Here is a 24,037-nt window from a genome sequence, read left to right as displayed (position 1 = left end):
AAACTTCACTTTAGTACTAAAACTCCCAAAGCTGCTTTTCAATCTTTCTAAAGGACCAATAAGTTGCAACAGAAGATCAATTTCTAAAGTAGCACAATTCAACCCATTAGGCCTACTGTCAGAATTTACAGAAATGCACATATGCTTTATTCAGTAAACGTGATCAAGACCAAATACTTCTGAAGCAGTAATGAAAGCACACAGGCCCCATCATCCTGACATGAGAATCACCTTGAACGTGCTGCTGCGCTAGGAAAAGGATATCCACCAGCACAAGCCAGAGTCAAGAAGAGACAGAGGGAGGCTGGCCAGAAGCACAAGATCAGAATCATTTGCCTGCAGCAAAACAGCAAAAAAATAAAACAAACAAGCAGGAGAAAAGAGGCAGAAGGCTGTGGCTTTTGGCGCTTTCAGGCTATTTTTTCTATTAATGTGGAATTAGATTCTTACAGGAGGGGCTAGATTAGGTTCATCAAAGGTGAAGGAAGCAGGTTCATTATCCCAGCATTCAATTCTATAAGGACGTAGTCCTGCTTCTTTGCTTGTCATTGGTAATCATTTAGGAAATCCACTACCTTTTTGTACAGAGAAAGCAGACTTTTCATCTCAGTAATGAAAATTACCAAACAGCAGTCTAAAAGCAAACGTCAGAAATTCAGGTTGAGGCAGAAATGGATAATACTAAATTTCCTTTCTCTCACCATGAAATACTAACCAAGAGAACTTTAATTTCTGGATTTCTTTATGACTTTGACCTCAAACATGTTTATTAAAAACATTATTAATTAAGCAAGCTGAATCTTTCCCCTTATTTTCCTTATCTCCCCGTCTCAACCTGGCTCATTATGTGTTGGACCAAAGCCAATGCTGTCCATAAAGGTGGTAAGTTACCCTCATTCAAATCCAGATGGAATTAGAGCGTTTACAGCCACTTTCCTCTGGAATTTTCTGCCAAGTTGCATTACTATCTATTTTTCCCAATGAACTAATGAACCACCTTGTAGATGATTAAGAACGAGAATACTCTGAAATACATATCTGTAAATTACCAGGAGAAAAGATCATATAGATTTTTAAAATGTAAAGTTTACAAGGCTCTAAGCATCTACAAGTTTAGAAGTAAGACAACTCCAAAATGAATAGATGTCTTAAGCTCATTTTCTAAACCCACAATGACAGAAGAGAAGACATGAAGATTAGAGACAGTAACGCTGAGCCCAGTAGCTAGCTCACCTCCCCTGCAATTCTGCCTGTCCGGGTCCCAGGGTGTTCGCACTGCCTGCCCCTTATCCTCAAGTCAGGTGAGAATCCCTAACAAGTGATGGAGCTGGGGCTTTGGCAGAGCGGGCTCCACACTGGGGATGAGTACTCAGAGCTGGAACCCTGCTCACCTGCAGAACTGAGCAATGGACTTCACCTTTTTAACAACTGAATGACTCTACATGTTTTTTTTTTTTTTTAGTGTAGAGAATATGAAAAATTACACTAGAATAAGACATTTTTACGACTCGGAAAAGATCAGATTTATGTTACTATAATTTTATTCAGTAAACTTGGATTCTCAACTGGTAGCTCTCAACAGAAGAAGAATCCAGTTTTTAAGCAAGTTTGTCGAAACAACTCTTTAAATTAGGTATTATCCCTTTACTAGACACCCCTCGGAAATTAGGGGCTACCTGGACATAACTTAGGAGGTCTGTAAATGCCTCACTGTAGGAAAAACTCCTCGTGTGAATGAAGTGTGTGTTTATATATAATCTGTGAAGAGGCTCCACAGCTTTCATCAGATTTGCAAAGGCATCTCTGCTGCCAGAACCCAAACAAGGCTAAGAACCACTGCTTTCGAGAATAAAAATAAATTAAAAGATTTTTGTTTTGTTCTTAACTTGGAAGCATATCGAGAATTCACAAACAGGGAATTTAAAGAATAGATAAGACCGGGTTTAGGAAAACAACCCACAAGGAGCTCAGAAAATCCTACTAACAGTGTTACATCTGTTAGCGCACCTTCAGAAAGGGACAGCTTCCTGTAGAGAAGGGACACAGGCAATTTTAAGCCCTCCGGCCCTCCCTGTGAGAGACAAAGATGAGAAGATGCCTCTTTCCATGTGGAAAGAAACACAAGGAAAACAAAAGCACATTTAATGTTAAAAGCTAAAAGACAATTAGCAAAGACAACAGAAACAAAAAGAACTGTGTAAAAATAAAAGCTTATGAGTTTCAAAGAGGACATAAATGTCAACGAAACAGATAAAAATAATGTTCTGGATCTGCAGAACCCTGCATTCTGCTCTGACCAGGTCGTAGTTTCTCTAGAATCCCTCCCATTTCCACGAATGCGCTTTAGAGGGTCCTGCCTTGGAGAGGAAAACAGTGGAATTGCGCAGACTCCACTGGAGTCACTCAGTCAGTGAGGAGGAGCCTCAAGGATCGGTTAACACTGTCTCCGAAACGTCTCCTGCTGTGCTATGGCCTCTGGCCCACCACCTCCACCGAACCCGCTCTCCTGCTGTCCGCCGTGACCCCTGGGATGCACCAGGCAGACAGCTGCGCCTCGGGAACTCATCTCTCTGCGGCGCTAGCCACTGCTGAGCACCCCTCCTTACCAAAGCTTTCCTAGCCTCCACCCCAGGACGACTTCCTGGTTCTCCCACCTCCCTTCGCCCTGGACTTCCTTCCATGCATGTTTCCGCCCCACGAGGCACCATCCTGGTTCCTCTCCACTTGCTGGTCTACCTGTTCTTCTTGGGTCGCTTCCGCGGCTGCGACCTTCTCCCACACAAAGCTGACTCCCACCTTCATCACCAGCTCTGACTCCTCTTGCTAAGCCAGGCTGGGACTTCCAACTCTCTTCTTCACACTAATGCCCGGGCAGCTCACCCCTCACCCACTGTCGTCCCTTATCCATGTTTACCACCCTGGGAATGGCAACACTGGCCCAGCCACCTACTTGAGACGTGCACGCCTCCCTGGGAGCCCTCTCTCCCTTTCCCCACCCATTCCTAGCCAGCCTGTCATCCGGAGTCCTTCTTCCATTTCCTCTGTCCCATTTCTGACCCTCACTACCCTTCCTTTGGCCCACGGCAAATGACTCCTTACTAGACTTCCCAGCTCTAGACTCTCCTTTCCCAGGCATTTTTTAAAATGCCATCCTTGAGTTCTTTCTTACAAGATTTCATCATGTCATTCACCTGTGCAGCCTCAACTCCTGGCTACTTTCTACCTTCTAAACTCTCGAGCATGTCATTCTATCCTTCCCTTCTGGTCCCACCTTCCATGACTCTCCTACACACGTTACCTACAGGCAAGCTACTCTGAGACATCGTGCCACTGTCCCTATATTTTCATGCTTCCAACTATTTGGTCCCCTTAAATCTTCCCAGAATGCTTTCCCCTCAGTTCTTTTCCTAGTAAACCCCCATTTGTCCACTCAGTCTCAACTAAAATGTCACCATCTCCCTGAAATCTTTCCTGATTTTCACCCTGGAATAAATTTCTCTTTCCTCTGTTTGCATAGCACCTCTCTAAAATGGCAATTACTATTGATACGTTGCTCCTAGTTATGTATTTGTCTTCCTTACCAGATCGCTCAATATGTGCATTTAAGTTTGCTGAACTAATAGAAAAAATAAGGATATTTTTCGTTCGAGGAATCGTTACTTTTTCACCTTCAACTAAATTTCTATATTGAGGTAACAATAATGCATAAGTATATTTCTTTCTATTATTATTACAAACTAAAAATAATCTGATTTTAATGACACAACAATTTTAGGACACAGTAAAGGATATGAACCATACAAAAATGGAGTCAATAACAGCTAAAATAATGTCAGCAAATACAACAGCTAAATGGTTAGAATCCTGAAAAATAAAAATAGGGAAAAAAATCTGAATGTAAAAGTTTCATTGTATTATAATAATTATCATCTGATGTAGAAAAACAATTTATCTCATATCATCGTTTTATAAAAGGCCACATAAAAGACGTTATTGCCTAACAGAATTGTGTTTGAGCACATGAAAGTTATCTGTTTTGGTGTCAACAAATGTTTGTCATCAACTTGTCCCGTGATAACATAAAAGGGTATGATAAAGTGGCAAATAAAACACAGCACGTCCCACCCGACTCAGGTCAACCATTTCAATCTCTGCCCTCTCCGCACCAAACCTGTAGCCATGGCTCCCAAAGAAATGGACTCCTCTTCATCCCCACGCATGTGAAAGGACATGAAAAAAGTAAAATAAGGAAGAGGAACTGTGTGGAAGGGTATAAACAAACCATAGGTTGGATGCGTACTCAAGAGCTGACAGAGGATCATATTTAAAACGGTCACGTCTAAGATGCTGACTGTGTAAAATTTTAAAGAAATACAATGCAATCTATCCGTGGGATGTTTATCCTTTCCATTTTCTTTCTAGCAAAGATGAGTTTTCTGTGAATTATACATGTAAATGCGAAGTTCTTCCTTATTATGTAAAAGTAAAAATAAATGCACCTTTCAAGGAGCAGGTGTATCTAACCCAGAATGCAGATGTGTCAAAGACACCAGAAGAAGAGTGAAGCTTTTAACATTATTGGACAAATGTCCTGCTTTAAGGGTCAGATCAACCTACATGAAGTAGACGTTATGTGGCAATATACAGATTATTCACTCTGTACACAGTGATCTGATTTAAACATCTAATCCAAAAGATGTTTTGACTAAAAATTACAAGGTTCTCTGAATCAAGTAAAAATATAATAAGCTTCTTAATCACTCGGTTGTCAGCCATATTATTAAGGAAAACCGAGAGCTAGAAATGTAGGGGTCTTCACAAATACAAATATTCGCTCTTCTCGAGAGTAAAGCATTGCTGCCCATGTTGCTAGAGCCGTTTCTCCCCAGAACACGACCTCCTCCTAGTTCTTCCAAGCGTGGAGTCTGCTGAATCCCCCAAATTCTGAGCCCACAAGAGTCAGGGAAAACTTACAACCAAAGGAGACTTTAAAAAGCGATGACGCGTAATATCTGTATGCACACGAGGTAAAATGAACTTTCTCTTCACTTACACGTTTAAACCAAGGGTTAAGGAAGAAATGAATGTGCTCAGACTGCATAATGATAAAGACGAATGTTCTTCGTAAAGAACAACCACGAACATTTTTGAGATGGAGCTAATTCCTAGGATGACGTCACGTGGTGCCTTCATAACCACATCATTTTACAAAGTGCTCTGTTTAGCCTTATACGTTCAGGACGTATTTAAAAAGGGAAAGAGTCCACAGGGGGGGAAATAAACTCAAATTGGGCCTTTATCACAAACTTCCTATCTTTAAAAATTCATCTCAGGAGATAGAAAGTAAAATCATATTTCACAGCAACAACAAAAAAAGTGCAAATGGAATGACGTAGTTTTTACCCCAATGACTCTTATCACGCTTTCAGTAGCCGCAAAGATAAAGTAAAGAATCCCCAGTCCGATGACCCGGTGCACGACTGTTCCTAGACGAGGCCTGGAACAAGCAGGAGCAAACAGAAAAAAGAAAAAGAAAAAGCAAGGTAAGTAAAACGTTATCTGACTACAGTAACTGGCCCCATTTCCAACACCAGGGATGTCACTATCCAATCACGTCAGTCCCTTCCCGCCGTGGAGGTACTTCGTTTTAGGAAACAGCATTATTTCCTGGGAAGAAGGCAGAAACAGGCTCAGGGAAATCTGGCCTCCTTCTCTACGACTTGAAGCTGTACTGATGCCTAAGAAGCAATATTTTTGAGGCCAGAGGATCTTGCTGCCGAAATCCAAGCAATATGATTAACATAACCCAGGTACTATGTCTATAGAATGGACGAGAAGAGTGATGAAACCTAGGAAGTAAGTGCCAACTTCTAAGTATCACTGGCAGAAATAATCATTTAATTCTTTCACTAACAGAAATTGTAAAGTGTTCTGAGATGTGTCTTGTCAGCGATAATCCACTGATTCTATGACTTGGGCAGAGAAAGAGCAGGATGTCAGGAGATTGAATCCCACTGCCTTCCTCTCTCAATACTCCCAAACGACAGTCCGAACAGACTCCAGCTTTCATTCTTCGAATTGAAAAGAATTAAAATAACAGTTTTGATTCTTTGAAAGTATAAATGAGTTGAGAACATGAAAAGATGATGATCTTTGAAATTAGTCATTTTGAAAATAGAACTGAAATTTCGAGAATTCCCTGGTGGTCCAACGGTTAGGACGCGGTGCTTTCACTGCCGTGGGCCCAGCTTCAATCCCTGGTCGGGGAACTAAGGTCCCTCAGGCCACAAAGCGTGGCCAAAAAAAAAAAAAAGAACAAATTTCATGACACTTGCAAGTCAGAATTTATTGTGAATACGTTTTAACTCAAAAACCCTCCTTTCAGAGTAATTAGAAGAAAAAACTGGTTTTGAAAAAAAAAATACTTATGATAGTCATTTTAAAACAAATCTAAGTAAAAACTGAACTAATACCCATAGCTCATATTTCAGACAATTTATCTAATTTAGTTAATCTAAATTCTGATTCACTATAGCCAGCCTTCTGGAACCCTGCAACAGCCAGAACTGTTACTGCGCTCACTTTGTAAGGGTTGAACACAAGTTGACAGTGAAGGGATTCAGTCAAAAAGGGCTGAGCCCTCACCCACCAGCTCAGTCTTCTATCCCTTTCTCAGCCACCGCCCTCTGCACCCTGGCACCTGATGGTCATAACTACAGCTGTGAGCTGCCCCTGGGACCCAGAGGGTTTTGTGTTCTCTATACTGTACTAAGGCCAAAAACACAAAAGAAAGCAAAACAGATGAAAAGGTTTCCTCGCTACAGTCTTGGTAACTGCACCAGTCCGGAGCTCAGAAGCACGTGTGCGTGCATTAGTGCACGGTTACTGAGTGCACGCTGTGTGCCGCCCAGCGCACTGGGGCCTCGGGATACAGCAGGACACAATACAGGGAAGTCACACGCAAGTGGGGGGAAGAGACAACAAATGCTAAGAAACACATCAAAAGGGATGAGGGGCTACAGCGATGGAGGATGGGCACTGATTAGGGTCCCAAAGGGCCATCCTCCCTGGGGTGGGTGATGGTGAGGCAGAGAACTAAAGGAAGTGAGGGAGCAAACCACGCCTGGGATCCGGGGGAGAAGCTGACAAGCAGAGGCCCTTCCTGCGCTGTGAGCCAAGTGTCTGCTGTGTTTAAGGAACAGTGAGAGCAAGAAAACCAGCAGGAGGGGTCAGAGTGTTGGGGAGGAGAGTGGCAGGAGATGAGGTCAGCCATCGGAGAAGCCGCAAGATGGAATTTGGGCTTCACTGAGTGAAATGAGCAGAGAAGTAATGAAATTGGAGTTACATTTTAAGAGAATCATCTTGGTTGCTGCTGTGTTTGAAAAGACTGACGGGAGACCAGGGCAGAAGCAGGGAAACCAGTTCGGAGGCTACTGGAGTGTAGTCTCGGCAGGAGAAGCTGGTGGCCTGGACCAGGGTGGTGGCTGTGGAGGGGCGGGATGGGCCCATTCTGGACTCGTTCAGCAGCCAGAGCCACAGAACTGGATGATAAAGCCTCGGGGATGCCAGTCACTAGAGCAGAGGTCTGGGGCCTGAGCCCAGGGCCCCCCAACACTGGAGCTCGGGAAGACGAGGGGGCTCCAGCACAGGAGACCCTGAAGGAGCCTCCACGACCCGGCACCTGCACGGGGGCTGAGCGGGGCCCTGCGATTTGGCAAGGAGAGGTCAAGGTGACCTTGACAAGAGCAGTCTCAGTGGAGGAATGGGGCCAAACCTCACAAGGACAGAAAATGAGGGAAGTGGAAGTGGCCAAGTACAGACAACACATTGGAAAAATGCTGCTGCACACAGGGGAAAAGCAATGAAGGAGAAGCAGAGGAGAGGGCCATCTGGGTTCAAGGGAGGGTTTGCTTCTGAAGATGACAGAAGTAACAGTGTGCTGAGGGGAATGGCCCACCGGAGAGGGAAATTGACGCTATCAGAGAAAACGGGACAGACTGCTGGAACAGCTTCTTTGACAGAGGAGGTAACAGGACCCAGGGCACCAGGGCAGGGTGGGGCTTAACCACACACAGGGATGGTCCACGCCTTACAGGAGCAGAACACGCTGCGTGTGGTCCAGAGGTGGGGAGGATGACACAGACCTGACGGCCGCAATTCCCTTCTGATGGCTTCTAATTCCTCAGTGAGAAAAGAGCCAAGATCAGCTACGATGGATGAGGGTAGGGAGGTGTGAGGAGAGAGAAGGGGTAAGTGGTCTTCCGCAGAGTGAAGAGTCAGAACACAAATGGCAAGGGGATCGAGAACTGCCAGCAGCACTCAGGGTGCCCTTCAAGTTCAGGGTCATGAAGTGAACTGAGCCAGACAGTGGGGTGGGGGGTGTTCTTCTCAGGCTGACTCTGTGGCCCTGGCTGAGCCTGCACAGATGGAGAGCTGGATTTATCAAGGGAGGCTGACAAAGGAAAAGGCGGAGGCCCTCAGGGGTGGCAGGGGTGATCAGTGCCCTGCCGGACCGTGGAAGGCGGTGGGATCAATAGGCCAGAGGCCACACCAGGGACCAAGAGTGCCTACAGCTGACATATTAGAGAAAGTAAACAGGAAATGGGGGAGGCTGAAGAGTGGATTGCTTACATGTGCCACCACGGAGAGGGTGCCATTATACACAATAATAAATAATAATCAAGTCTAGAAAATGGCCAGGGGACTCGGTAGTTGAGGGGAGGTGACAGGTAAGAGCGGCAGAGGTGAGGAGGTGAGTTCAGGTTTCTTAAAGGATCCTCAAACGGATACTGAAATCACAGGGAAGCCTGACAATGAAGTGCTGAGGAGAAAGACAGTAAAGCAAGTGCTCGGAGCGGGGAGGGATGCGGGGAAACCTGGCAGCTGACAAGGCCTGCCATCAGAAGATGGAGCTGTGGTCCAGTGTGAGGGCTTGAGTTTCTGGGGGTCAGAGGGTCTTAGGGAACAGGCTCTTCCAAGTTCACGCCCAGGGACTCAAAGGTAAGAGGGAGAAAAGATCTGCTTGAGAGGGTCCCGAAAGCGGGGCCTCAGGCGACTGCCAGGTTTCGGCCAGAAATTCTGCTGAACCTGGTGTTTAATCAGAGCGTTCTCTCTTACAATATCTCATACACAATCATGACCCCTAACTATGCTGCCTAGGAAACAGAAAATGGTCTGAACTTTGAGAGTCATTTAAAATGTTCCATTATCCTTATAGTTGATTATTCATCTAACTCTAAAGTTACTGGAATTCAAATTCAGGATCTTTATCGGAGAAAAGAATAAAATAGCCAGTGCATGGAAATCTTTTAAAAACACGTCCTTGCAGGTGTTTCCCTCTGGGGTTTGTGTTACGATACTGAGAGGTGTCGGGTTTCACAGGGGTCACAGCGGAGATGGATGGGATCACAGGATGGGGATGCAGTGTCTTTTCCGGGCCCCGGTACTTACTTCACAATGCCATATCCCAAGCTCACGATGATCACCAGGAGGCGAGCCAGCGTCCTCTTAATCGCAGATATCAACTCCGCAAAGATCAGTAAACCTTGGGCTGAGGGGGACGAAGGAAAATCACTCGCTCTGGGTCCATCTGGACGCCTGCCGCCAAGAGTCTAAATGTGTACTGTGTACAGTTACGTCCTGACCTCAGACAAATTAGCCATGTTTCATTTAAAGGTCATCTAACCCAAGTGATGTTTGAAACCTCAATGAAGGGGATTCTGATCGGCTCTACTGGGTACAGCTTTCTCACGTCCACTGCAAATCTGTCTCCCCGAGCTCCCCTCTGTTCTTATTCTTCCCTTGAGGCTGCAAAGAATTGGAGCCCTTTCCTGTCCTGTAAATATCTGAAAACCATAATGCCCTCAAGAGCTCTCTTTTCTCCAGGTTGCCCTCATCATTTACTCATTCACGCTCCTACCGTGCGGCTATCACAGTAAAAGACACACCATGTTCCCTGCCCTCGTGAAGCCTGTACTCTGGTCGGGACAAGTAAATGGACAGAACTCAGCAAGTGCTGGAGGTAACTGTTGTATAACTGCTGTATCTCCCAGGATTGTGATGAAAGCGACCTAATCCACAAGAGGCAGGAAAATCTTCTCATAGGAAGTGACATCTACACCAGAGTTTGAAGGCTGAGTAGGAGTTAACCGTTTGGAGGAGGGAAAGGGGAAAGCAAAGGAAATGGCACATGCAAAGGCATGGAGGAAACAGAGACAAAGCAAAATATGCTGCAAGAAGTGAAAGTTCGGCATGTCTGCTGCAGAGTGTGTAACGAGGGAGGTCAAGAAAAGAGGCTGGGGCAGAGGTGGGGCCCAATCACCTAAGTTTTAGGCCAGGCCATGAGTCAGGGCTTGTTGCTAAGGGCAGTGGGAAGTCAATGATAGTAAACAAGGGAGTGAAAAAGGAACTAGTAAACTACAGCCCATAGGCCAAATCTGGCCCTACATCTGTTTTGTAAATAAAGTTTTATTGGAACACAGCCATGCCCATTTGTTGTCTGTGGCAGCTTTCATGCTCCAATGGCAGTAATTGAGAAGTTGCAACACAGACTACATGGCTCGCAAAGCCAGAAATATTTACTGTGTAGACTTTGCAGGAAAAGCTTGCTGACCCTTGGAATAAAGTAGACAGCTTTATTTTATCAAGATTGCTCTACTTAATGGCTTGGAGAGGAATAGACTGTAGGTGAGGAAAACGCACAGGAGTCTATTCCAGAATTTAGCCAAGAGATGCTGAGAGTGCTGGCGGTAAAGATGGAGAGGAGAAAGCCATTCAGAAACTAGTTGTGAATCCACCTAATATTCTTGTTTTCAGTTCATGTTTCTCTGCCTTCTCCAGAAGAAACCACTAGACACCTTGCCCAATACCTTGAAGAAGTGCAGATATACTAAATTTATTACATTTGCCTAACTGCCAATCTAGAAGCACAAAACAAAGAAGTCAATTGACACGACCTATTCTTAATGTATCCTTGCTGGGTCCTAACAATCACTAAATCATCACTGCTTGATTTTTCTGAAGTCTATCCTTCCAGGACGAATGCTAAGCAAGACAGCCTGGGTTACAGAATTTACGCTTGGGAAAATCAGAAACAACATGAGCCCAGGCCCCGTCTGGCGCCTCTCCTTTCCACAGGACTCCTCAAAGACAAGGAAAGCAGTCTGGGGTTTCTCTTCCAAGGGCCTTCTGGTGTCATCTCAGAGGGCTTGAAGGCCCTGAGGACGACAGATGGTCTTTCCTTCTCTTCATGGATCTCAGGCTTTTGCTGCCCCTCACCCAAGTTCACGCCACCCTCTTCTAGACAGAGACCCCCACCACTGGCAGCAAAGGAGCTGATCCACCTTCTCTGACATTCAAGAATGCTTTAACCCCCGGTCATATGCAGCAGCTCTATCCTTCCTTCCTTCCTTATCTGGTTTAGGGCAGGCACACACACATACACACGCACACACGTCACTAAAACTTCTTGTAGGGTAATAATACCTCTAACGTGCCTCCCTGGATGTTTGTCTTTTCTTTATTGTTTTGTACATGTCTTTTTAAACTTTTTATTTTGGGAAATTACAAACATTCTCCAACACAGAGAAAGCGATATAATGAACTCCCATGTACCCGTCACTCAGCTTCCATAATTATCAACATTATGCTAAATTTGTCTCATCTATTTTCCAACTCACCCTCTTTTTTTCCCGGAGTATTTTAAAATAAAGAGCAGACACAACTACACCCTTTGAAAATCTGTACCACGATCATTTGTAACTGACCGCTCAGAAGCACATTCCTGAGGGCTTTCTATCCTTCTGAGCTATCTCCCTTTTGAAGGTTCAGCGATGGAATTAATTGTACCTTTATTTCTCTGGCCCTTTTGAACTCTATCTTCTAGAAGTCTGGGGCACCCATCTGAGGATGCCCCACTATATGCCCTGCCTGCTTCCCACATTCCACTGTGTAAGCTGGGATGGTATCTCCCACGGTCACATGAAATTCTCTGCAAAAACGCTGCAGTCACCATTCATCCTGGCACTACTGATTTTACTCCCTGTGGCCAAATTTTCTTTTCTTCTTTGGAGGGGAAAGGAGAAGAAAGAGGATGGGGAAAAAAAACAGAGAAATATGTTAAAAGGATTGGCAGCACCCGATGTCCCCAGTCCAGAACTTCGTGTTGTTTAAAGCCAGTCACGGGTAGCTGAACCTTAGGGAATAGGAATTTTCTTTTCCTGGAGGGAATTAAGGGAAAGTCAGCAAGAAGAAAACAGAAAATGAAGACAACACACATGCTAGCCTGGATCAGAGTCTTACTCTGATATTCTCTTCTTGGCTTCCCTCCTCGTCATCTATACGGTTGTTCCCAAACCATTGTATGAAGGTGGGGCAGGGAGTCCCCACAGCTCTGCTCACAAATGCTAGGAGACTCTTGGGTCATACCATATTCATGGACACAGTCACCACTTACTTGATAACCCAGTGCTGTTGATGTTTTGGTATTCAGCATAAAAAACTGCTTTTTCAAGCATTCCCAGGAAGATAACAGCTGCAATCCAGAACTGGATTCTTAATATATCTTTCCAATAGCAGGCAGACCACATCAGCCAGAGTATGCCATATAAGATATAAACGATACACATCACCATGTAGAACTGTGGGAGGAGAAGCAATTTTAGTCAGTTAAGCCTTTTGATCATTTGAAAATTGACATTTCTACACTCAAGTTTGCAATCCTTTATTTTCCAGTCACCATGGAACCAGAAATAGAGGGTATGTCAAAGTGTTAGCTACCAAGGAATTACCACCACTGAGCTCTTAAAACGTTTAAATGTTCCAATTAGGATACAAAACTCATTTTTAAAAAAAGGAAAAAATGATGAGAGATACTCACAATCATCAGAGGCCAATCTGATGCAGAGATATATCCATGAGGCCCCATCGTAGAAAGAGAAACTGGTGAAGGCAGGGTGGGGATAAAGAAATTAAGGCATTAAAATTAACAACCAGTTTTCCTTAAGTTTTTCAATGTAAGCTCATTTTAAGACTCCAAGAATACAAACCAAGTTGACAAATGTTGAATTTTTACCTTTGATTATGTAACTGTATGAAGATATCTTTACGTATTTGTATACATGCTCTTGTAAAGTGTGGGTCAAGTCAGATCTTATGCAGACAGCAAAGTAGTCCTGGTCTGAGATTGGCCCTGGCTGAGTCCCTGACCTAGCTGAGGACTCTGTCTTTCTTAATGTAACTTGGATAAATTACTGAACTCCAGAGACTTCCCTGGTGGTCCAGCAGTTAAGACTCCGAGCTCCCAATGCAGGAGGCCCGGGTTCCATCCCTGGTCAGGGAACTAGATCCCGCATGCTGCAAGTAAGATCCCACACGCTGCAACTAAAGATCCCGCACGCGGCGACCCAGCGCAGCCAAATTAATTAATTAATTTTAAAAATTAAAGAAAAAAAATTTACTGAACTCCAGAATCTAGTTTGGGTTGTTGCCCGAGAGCAATAACAAACAGAGTGCCGAATACAGTGCAAGACTTGCAAGGCTTAGCAACTGCGCCAGTTACTAACCAGCGGAAGCTTAAAGCTGCCTGCTGGTGCCAGAGGAAAAGACGCCACACCTGGGAAGGAAGGGTGCACAGGCTGGGGAGCAGGATGGCAGCAAGGCCCCTGCTCCCTGTGTGGCATGGTCTGGGCCCATTACAGCACTTCCGGGAGGAAGGCCTGCTTCACACTCTCCAGAGCAGCCCCTCCACCAGCTTCCCCGTGGAAGACCAGCTCTGGGCCTCCTCTGCGGCCATGCCTGACTCACCTCACTGCTTTCTCCCTCCTCTCTGGACTGGGTGCCCCTCAGAGACAGAGGCTGGCTTCACTTCTGTGTCCCAGTGGGTGAATCAGAGCAGTTTGCAAACCCCCAGGATCCTCACATGCTGCTTGGCTACTGTCAGCCGAGCAGATACCCAGTCTAGAAAATGACCGCTAAAGCAATTCCAGGACCCATGGAAGCATTCGCTCCCTTGAAGACCGCTTAGTGTGAGCCTGCTCTCACACTGGGCACCGGGAACTATGGTTTCACGAGGCAAAGAGCATCTACCTTACGGGCAGGCAGGGGAGCTCACAGACCACAGAAGCCACAGTTGCCAGACATGCTACTTCTACTCCTAGGCTACAAACAGATTCTTTTTTCTTAAACTTTTTAAAGAACAAAAATTTTAAACCCCTGATGATGGCCATTTTCAAGAAACAGAATATAATCCACTTCAAGTACGAATAAGGTGTCGCCTACCCATTTCTACATGTTAAAAAAAATTTTTTTTAATCTGGAAGGATGGAGAATTTTGTATCCCTCTATGAAGTTTAAAACTTTTTAAATTTATCTTTTTTTAAAATTCACCCTTTTATTTATTTTATTTTATTTATTTTTTTCTTGGCCACGTTGTGTGGCTTGTGGGATCCTAGTTCCCCGACCAGGGATTGAACCCTCGGCAGCCGAAGCACAGAGTCCCAACCACTGGACCACCAGGGAACTCCCAAAATTTATCTTAAATTAATTTAAAATTTCCATTCCGTTAAAAAAATAAATATTAGAGTTAAGATAAGCATAAAGTTCTAAGTACCCCAAATAAACAGATTATTCATTTTTGTGATTAACAGAAAATCATTTTTGAATAATGTGTTTTAACAGAGAATGTAGATTTGGGTTAATGACAAAAATACAGAATACAGTAAAAGCAGACAATAAAACATGCATACTGTTTAACTATACCATTCAAATTCCAGCTTGCATCTGTTTTTTCTGTTTTAACAGAAACAATAAAGATATGAAACCCATCTCTCTGTGTTTTGGCTACAACATCCTGAAACAGAAAAAGAAATCCTTCATGTTATTTTTTTAAATTGCTATATAAGATATAGCTAAATGATTGTCCACCACATTTTAAAACAACTTTTACGAACTGAATTGGGTTACTTTAAAAAAAAAAAAACACAGATAAAAGGAATGGTGGGCTGTGGAAGGATAGCGGGTAGTGGAAGGATTTCCTCCATTTGTTTTTTTTTAACCACCATCCTCCCAGACCCAAAGGGATGGAGGAGGAAAAAAGCCTTTTCCACTTGCCAATGTTTTCTACTTTTTATATTTCTACAGGTTTTCCCCCTAACGTTACCATTCTATGTTTTATTTAATACTACCTTTCAAATAGTTTTTCTAATATCCTAGTATAATCAAGCATTCAGTTATTTATTTATTTATTTATTTTTACTTTTTGGCCACTCCCTGCGGCACGTGGAATCTTTGTTTCCTGACCAGGGATTGAAGCCGCACCGCCTGCACTGGAAGCACGGAGTCTTAACCACTGGACCACCAGGGAAGTCCCAAGCATTCAGTTTTTAAATGTGTGTTTTTTTTTTAATTGAACTGGGGGAGAAAGATGTCAGATAACATTGCTGGAAATGACTCAGATTCGGTGTATAGGCTAAAGTATTTAAATTCCTTAAGGCACTCTGTTGCTAGCAGTCTCACTGAGGCCTGAAACTGCCCCCTGGCACTGCCTGTGAACCCCGCAGTGCCCCCATGTAGCTGGACCAAACTTTTCACACTCCTCCTTCCTGAGTATTTCCTATCCTTCCCTCTCATTTCCTACTCCTCCACCTGTGACAGTCTGTGCAAAGCAAAGAGTTGGTCCACTCACTGCAGAGTTGGTCCATTCACTGCAGAGTGAATGCCCTTCCACTATCAGACTACTCTGTAAGATGGCTGGAGAAAACAGTATAAAAGCAGAAGAGCCCCAGTCTAAAGGCAAACATCAAGCTCTTCTAAATCCACTTTCAGTCCCTACACTCAACTCCTTGTAATCCTCTCAACCTCTTAGTCTTCTGACTTCGAGTAATTTCCCCAAATTCCAAATTTCCCCTCCCCCTTGTGCTACATCACGGTTTCTATTTCTTTACTTCCTTAAGGACGATACAGATCAGCCCACTGCTGTGCTGTCTCAGGTATTTGGCAGCGGAATTTTATTTTTTTAAATAAAGAAAGACTACATAGAAGTTACCGTTAAATCACACCTTTAAAGAGATTTTTCAACAAAGACAGAACCAAGTATGTACAAAATTCACACAGACATTATGTAAGGAAATATACTGTTTTAAATAATGCTTCTTTTTTCTTTCCTAATTCTACTAACCCTACTTTAGATCACTCTCTGAGTATCTGTCCATCAACAGATTCTGCTCAGTCTTACTCTAACCTGTATGTATTTGATTTAAAGGCAAATAAAATGACTTACCGCTGACCCTTCCTGGTTTGAAACATTTCCGGTATTTGTTATTAGTTCTTTATTCTGGAAAAATAAAATAAAATAATTTCATTTTATATTGTTGCCTTTCCATAAGGAAAAATAGTTTTAACAATTAAGAAAAAAAATGTGTTATGAAAAAAGTAGAGATTAAAGCTGAACACCAGAGAACAAATCTCACTGTATCCCAAACATGCGTAACAAAATCCTACTTTTGAAAACTTACTTCCTTAATCAGGGCAGTGGTTACCGTTGGCAGGGAGGGTAGTAGGAACTCAAAGGGAGCTCGAGGTGCTCAAATGCCCTGTTCTTGATCGGGATTCACACGGGTGGGTTCAGGTTGTGAAAATTCATCAAGCCCTACACTTCTGATATGCAAGCTTTGCTGTAAATTTATGTATATTTATTATACCTTGACACAAATTTTTAAAACAACCCTTTAACGTTTTTATTAAAGACATTTTCATTTCAGAATTTACAGGACAAAAAATCAGTTAAAATGACCCACAGCCTCACTACCCAGAGATGACTGCTGTTAACATTTTAGAATCTAGTCTTCTAGATTCTAGGCTAGGAGGAGAACGTGCACAAAGGAGAGTGTTCAAGTATGTTAAATGCTGGTAAGTCAAGTACACCGACAGACCTTCAGTAGGAGTAACAGACCTAGGGATCTAATGACATGGAGGCCACTGGGGACCTTGACTAGAGCTGTTCTGATGGGATGATGGGGGCAAAGCCCTGACTGGGGTGGGCAGAAGAGAGATGAGGTATGGAATGACAGCAAATCATGAAAGGATGATAAAAGGATCCTCTTTCAAGGATACTGCTGCAAAAGGCACAAAGAAATGGAACAACAGTTCCACTTATTATGTACTGCCACACACACAAAAGAGCTAAACCTAAAAATTGACAAATTAAGCACCTTCCTTTATCAAAATACTGATAAAACAGGCGTTGATACTTGCATTCACTGGGAGAAACATAAATTCTATTTCAACATGGCAAGACAGGTACTCACATTCAATGAGGGAAACACCTGTAAATCACTGTTGCAATCTAAGTTTTCACTTTTTGTTGTCCAACATTCGCTGTTCTTGAAATAATGACCACAAAAGTCTTCACTGACACTAAGTTCATGTTTTTGTGACAGCTCCTATGCAAAGTAAGATTCTATGTCATAATTTATTTCCATGTAATATCTAAATAATACCAAAAAGTTATTCAGCTTGGAACACTTGAAACATGCAATAGAACAAAATACCGAAAAGAAAAAGTTTTGAATATAATTTTCAGTACAACTGAGGTAAACATAACATTTTAGCCATTCTGATGTGCTCAGATACAGTAATACATAATATAAGCATTCTCTTACAGTAAGAAAAGTGATTAAGATGTTACTACAAGGAAATGGTTCACAGAGAAATACAAAATACTTTGTCCTGGGGCTACTTCCATTTTACTCCAGGTATAAAAAATTTTACAGAGAAAGAAAGTAGCATTTAATTACAAGGAAAGATAAACCAAACACTTATTAACATAAAGCAAAGATGGCAAACCCAACTGAGTGCAGGGGGAACACTCATTTACACATCAACGAACAATGAGGCTCCTAGATGGATGAATAAAACCACGCTCCTAATGGCAACTCCCAGGCATGAAGAAAAGGTTAAGAGGCTTCCATTGGCCAAATATGGGACAATTTGAGCAAAATACATAAATACAGTAATATATTATAACCCACCCAACAAAGTTAAAATCAATGAGTCCATAATGATAATTGATTGACTGACAGACGGATAAGAGAGAGGAAAAGAGTGTATCCTCATGGTCGAATGCTAATAAATGTAGAAGAAAACATGGAATTAGAAAATCATTGTTTAGCAATCATCACAGTGGTAACTGTGCTTTGATTCAGGCAAGAATCAAAGAATGTTAAAACAAGGACTGATGAGAAAACAGGATATTTACACATAAATGCAAAAGTATTTCTTCACAAACTATTGTTAACAACAAGGAGAAAAGTAGTAGCTTTACAGTGGAGAAACCTGGCAGAAACTTCCTTAACTGATCAAAGTTAACATCACCAAAAATGGGACAAAACAGTATATTTTCTGGTATGCCTGCCAAAAATATAACCTGAATTGAATCACGAGGAAACGTGAGAAATATTCAACTTGAGGGACATTTTGTAAAAATAACTGGCTTGTACACCTCAAATATATCAATGTCATGTCACGAACCACCCTCAACACCTCCACCCCCCCAAAAAAACCTGCAGAAATACAATGTGATCCTGGATTGGATCCTGTACCAGAAAAAGAAAAGAAAAAAAAAAAAAGCTGCTAAAAAGGATGTTGTTGGGACAATGGCAAAGTTTGAATATGGTTTATTAGCTATTACATCAATTAGCATTGTATCACTGTTAAATTTCGTAAATCTGATCACTGTACTGTGTAATCTAAGGGAATATCTTTGTTCTTAGGAAATACACACTGACCTAACCGGTCTCTTTTTCCTCCTCTCACACTCTCCCCCTTCTTTTCCCTCCTCACCTCTTTCTGAGGTCTACTTATACTCACTAAATCTACTCATACTCACTGAAGTTCTAGGTTCCCTATGACTAATTATTTGAATGAAGTGAAACTTTTACATTTCTTCTTTAAATTGAGTTGGTTTTCATTTGTGCGTGACCCACAGTCCCCTTTATCAATGGTTTCCACAACTCTGATTTAAATATTTACTAACATTTTTCATAAGATCCAAGGAAACTAAAAGATCTGTATTCTCAGAAAGCATATACTTTGATATAATTAAGGCATTTATTGCCTAAGTCCCAAAATCTGTGGCACTTCTCTATTTCTGGCCTCCTCACTTGATAAGCTAATAAATCTTTAAACTCCTAATTTTTCCTTCATAGCTTTAGACACATTTAAAATTTGTGTTTTACTTACTTCCAGCTCAGAATATTCATGGTGACAGGTATGATGCTCCAAAAGCCACACTATGGTAAACTTCACAGGCCCAGAGCAACTGAATGACTTCACTGTTTAGAGAAAGAAAGTCTCATTTTAGAACAATAATATATATACTCTAATATAAACTTAAGGTTTCAAGAACGCAATTTAAAATAGACTACTTTGGACTTCCCTGTGGCGCAGTGGTTAAGAATCTGCCTGCCAAGGCAGGGGACACGGGTTCGAGCCCTGGTCTGGGAAGATCCCACCTGCCGTGGAGCAACTAAGCCCGTGCGCCACAACTACTGAGCCCATGTGCCACAACTACTGAAGCTCGCGCGCCTAGAGCCTGTGCTCTGCAACAAGAGAAGCCACTGCAATGAGAAGCCAGCGCACCGCAACAAAGAGTAGCCCCGGCTCGCCGCAACTAGAGAAAGCCCGTGTGCAGAAACGAGGACCCAACGCAGCCAAAAATAAATAAATGTTCCTTTAAAAAATAAATAAATAAAATAGACTACTTTAAGGAAACAATGAGTAAAGTATTACCTAATTTCTCCGAAAAGTCACTGCAAAATGAGACAGTTAAATTCCTTAAATTAAATTATTACGGTTAAGCAAGGCTGAGGCTGGTAGAGTTTCTGGGGCAGAGTACCCAAGAGGTGGGAACTACACAGAGAAAGGGTCAATGAAATCTGCATACAGATCCTTGGTCTCTGGCTGCATAACAGCCTGCCGGTGCATAGGGACAAGCTGAAAAATTCTCAGAGTTCACATGGGGATGGGAACTAGCCAGAGTCTGCACTAGCCAGAGTGGAGAGGCCTCATTAAACACACCTAGCGTTTGGGAGAGACGCAGAAGAGTCACACCTTAGAAGTGGTGCTAAGTTAGTTCTAGAGTAAAGGCTACTCCTGATTCACCCTAAAAGAAATTAAAAACAAAATTGGAAAGGATCGAACTGACCCCAAAGAAACTTAACTGTCTGCCAGAACAAAGTTGTTCACGGAATACAACATTCTAGTACTCAAGAATGTAAAATTCACGATATCCACTATCCAAACAAAAGTACTAGATCTACAAAGTGGGAAAAGTTGACTCATAATTATGACATGAATCAGTCAATTTGACAACGATGTGCACTGTTCTATGTGTCTACCACAGTTCCACAGTGTTAGGATTACCGTAGCTTCATGTTAAGTTCTGAAATCAGAGAGTAAAAGCCCTCCCACTTTGTTCTTTTTTAAAACTGTTTTGGCTATTCTAGGTCCTCTGTATTTGCATATAAGTTTCAGAAACAGCTAGCCAGTTTCTATATAAGTGTGCCTGGATTTTGATTGGGATTAATTGAATTTATAGGTCAATCTGGGGAGAATTGTCAGTATAATGTTAAGTTATAGATTTAGCATAGATGCCCTTTATCAGGTTGAGGGCATTTCCTTCTATTTCTAGTTTTCTGAGAGTTTTCATCATGGATAGGTGCTGATTTTTTTCAAATGCTTTTTTGTATATTTGAGATAATTATATGATGTATTGCTTTTATTCTGTTAATATGGTGAATTACACTGAGAGATTTTTCACCAGTGGCTCCACATGACTGCATCTTGAATGGAGTAGCTAAGAGGGGTCACCTTAGCTTTCCTTAGGGAAAGCAAGGCATCTGATCCACCAAACAGCATGGACACATACCCAAGGGACCAATGCTTAACTTTGTAGGCACTAAAATTTGGCTCTGGGACTTCCCTGGTAGCACAGTGGTTAAGAACCCGCCTGCCAATGCAGGGGGACATGGTTTCGAGCCCTGGTCTGGGAAGATCCCACATGCCGCGGAGCAACTAAGCCCATGCGCCACAACTACGGAGCCTGCGCTCTAGAGCCCGCGCGCCACAACTACTGAGCCCATGCGCCACAACTACTGAAGCCCGCACGCCTAGAGCCCGTGCTCCGCAACAAGAGAAGCCACCGCAGTGAGAAGCCCACGCACCGCAACGAAGAGTAGCCCTCGCTCACCACAACTAGAGAAAGCCCGTGCGCAGCAATGAAGACCCAATGCAGCCATAAATAAATAAATAAATAAATTTATTTTTTAAAAAAGTCATTCCTAACAAATATTTTAAAAAAATAATAATAATAAAATAAAATGTGGCTCTGGGACAACTCAGAGACTCAGTTTCATCTTTCACACCACGGATGTAGATGTATAAACCAGAATGCCTAATTACTTAAACAGTAACTATAAAGTAGATGTATAATGATCAACTAACTCTCTTTCTTCAGCACACTTTCCTGAATGTCCATTGTGATGAGAAGGCTGCTTGGTGAATATGGCAGCAGAACAAGGAGGCTCAGGTGGGCACTTCATCCACCCCCGCCAGCCACAATGTTAGAGCTACGGTCACAGTTAAAGAAAGACCTCTCTCCCATCAGTGCTGGGACACTGCCAGCTTTTACCTGACTAAACCCTCATTTTTTTGGTTACGCTTTTGTTCCTAACTCCCTTCTGCTGCCTCATTTTTCTTTCTTTATATATGTTAATACTAAATTGTGGTCTACTTTTAGGCTGATCTCGGACATTACATATTGATTTAAAAAAAAATCACATTCTGTGTTTCAGTGGTCCATATAACTTTTTATTCCCCCATGTAATTTTTTTGTCTGCACCAGTGTTTTAAATCTTGTCTAGACAGTGAGACATGAATTTATTAAAGCATTGAGAGGCCAAAATTTTTTCCTCACCCACCTTGGGCTTCAATTTCCTCTTACCAAGCTCTTATCACCACTGATGATCTATATCACGAAGCTGCTTTGAACCGCCTTTGCTTTCTAGCTGATGGCTGGCCTACTTCCATCAGCAAAGACCACACATGGCAGAATTCTCCAACAAATGATCAGAGGATGGTGTGAGAGATGAAAGGGCCACAGCTGTGGGTCCCACGAAGCCAATTTGCTCTACCCAACAAAAAAACTACTCCTTACCCCAAACTTAACTCTGGCAACCAACTGACCTAGTCAAGTTACTGGAAACACCTAGAGGGGTTAGTGCACAGTAAATATGATCCAATGTAAACTCATTAAAAATACTGCAAACCTCAGAATCTATGACTTGGTACTCATGACACACCAGTATTTACATAGACAACACAGTCCCCAGCAAATATTTTCACTTTCATAAGCTCTAAAATCCTAATTGTTAGTGTCTAATAATTTTTATTTCATACTGTGATCATGTGTATATTTAGAAAATTTTCAGAAACACAAAGGTTTCATCACAATCATGGCATTTCATATAACCATAAAAAGAATTTACTGAATTTTAAAAGGGATTCAGAGTCAAATTTTGGAGGTCAAATACTTTTTTGCTGAAGACTACTTTATTAGGTTTTAACTATAATTTTTAAAGAATGATAAAGAATGATTCACATTACATTTTCTGAGACAGGATCAGAAAAATTCATTCTTGAAAATAACTATGACCCGACTGGAACAAAAGAAACCCTTAAAATGTTAGGATCACTTAAAAATATTTGCCTAGTTTAAAATATATAATATTACAATGCGTTATGTTAGTTTATATTAAATTAATGCATTAGTTTATATTACATGTTGCTCATTTATAATTTATTGTTATTTTACTGTTATATTAGTTTATTATACTTACCAGAAAACTTGATCTCAGTAGAGTTAAACATAGTTTTCCTAAATATCAAAGGTCCTGATTTCTATAATGAAAAACAAAGAAATACAGAAAGCTCTTGTTAAAAACATTTCTCTCTACTGTTTAAGAGTATAGTTTTATCCTGGAAAATACATAGTTCTAATCCTTTAACTTCTATGCCTGGAGTGATTATTCTTTAAAAACGTAAATCTGGGACTTCCCTGGCGGTCCAGTGGTTAAGACTCCGTGCTTCCGCTGCAGGGGGCACAGGTTCAATCCCTGGTCAGGGAACTAAGATCCCACATGCCCCGTGGCTTGGCCAAAAAAAAAAAAAAAGGCATTAAAAACATAAATCTGATCACATCACTCACTGGTTTAGAACCTTTGTCTCATGTAATCTCCTCCCTGCAATGGATGCGAGGCTCCGGAAGGCGCCTGGGGCCAGCAACACACGGCGGGTGAGGGCGGCTGCCACTGTCGATGACTGCTGCTCAGACAGAGAACCTGTCTGTGCATCTGCAGCTGCTCTCGTGGTATCAACATAAATGCACTTCTGATAAAAACAACTGACCCTCTCCCTAAGTTATGGTTTACTGCTGTCTCTTTACAAGAGACCAAATCTCACTGCCGCTCACAGGGCCCCGCAAAACCAAGGCCTGCCCACCTCTCTTGCACCTTTCTCTCAGGTCCTCAAAAACATGACACTCCTTCCTGCCCTCAGGACCTTAGTAGTCAACCTGAAACTTACTTGAAATCCCCTCCCTGTCGCTCTCTTCATCTAGTTATTTCCTTCTTACCCCTGAAAACCCAGTTCAAATATCCCCTTCCACAGGGGGTCTTCCACTGGGGCCCACACCAGGCCAGGCCCTCCCTTCCATGGTCTGTAAGACCCATTCCTCACAACCCCGTGCCACAACAAAAATGAAATCTCACACTAGTTAGTTATTTAATGTCTGCCCTCACCAAGAAAAAAAATCCTGTGAGAAGGGATTACGATAAACGAACGTGTGGTTAGGAATTAAGGAAAAACACTGATAGGACAAGCAGCTCTTTCCTGATAACCTCTTCTCCCTCCTCAACAGTTTCAACATCAATAAAACCCCAGGCCCAGACCCCTCCTCTGAGCTGCACATCCACATACCCAATTG

The 24,037-nt window shown here is 42.4% G+C and overlaps 2 protein-coding genes across 4 annotated transcripts in view; one reads left to right on the top strand and one right to left on the bottom strand.

The window, feature by feature from the left end:
• Positions 1–24,037, top strand: part of ZC3H8 (zinc finger CCCH-type containing 8) — a 198,893-nt gene that overhangs the window by 130,934 nt on the left and 43,922 nt on the right. The gene's annotated exons all lie outside the window — the stretch shown is intronic.
• Positions 1–24,037, bottom strand: part of TMEM87B (transmembrane protein 87B) — a 48,195-nt gene that overhangs the window by 22,012 nt on the left and 2,146 nt on the right. For 2 of the 3 annotated variants that reach the window (XM_082357864.1, XM_082357865.1), the window contains 10 exons: positions 22,893–22,953; positions 19,237–19,328; positions 17,304–17,438; positions 16,277–16,330; positions 14,758–14,848; positions 12,878–12,939; positions 12,455–12,638; positions 9,451–9,550; positions 5,404–5,497; positions 3,794–3,864 (listed from right to left, as the gene is read on the bottom strand). In XM_082357864.1, coding sequence (XP_082213990.1) covers positions 3,794–3,864; positions 5,404–5,497; positions 9,451–9,550; positions 12,455–12,638; positions 12,878–12,939; positions 14,758–14,848; positions 16,277–16,330; positions 17,304–17,438; positions 19,237–19,328; positions 22,893–22,953 — 944 coding nt within the window. Of the gene's footprint in view, positions 1–264; positions 337–3,793; positions 3,865–5,403; positions 5,498–9,450; positions 9,551–12,454; positions 12,639–12,877; positions 12,940–14,757; positions 14,849–16,276; positions 16,331–17,303; positions 17,439–19,236; positions 19,329–22,892; positions 22,954–24,037 lie in introns of all 3 variants that reach the window. The other variant, XM_082357866.1, reaches the window with a different exon arrangement.

This window comes from Balaenoptera borealis, assembly GCF_965194805.1.
Source record: "Balaenoptera borealis genome assembly, chromosome: 15".
NCBI lineage: Eukaryota > Metazoa > Chordata > Mammalia > Artiodactyla > Balaenopteridae > Balaenoptera > Balaenoptera borealis.
This window is presented reverse-complemented; position numbering and strand designations above follow the sequence as displayed.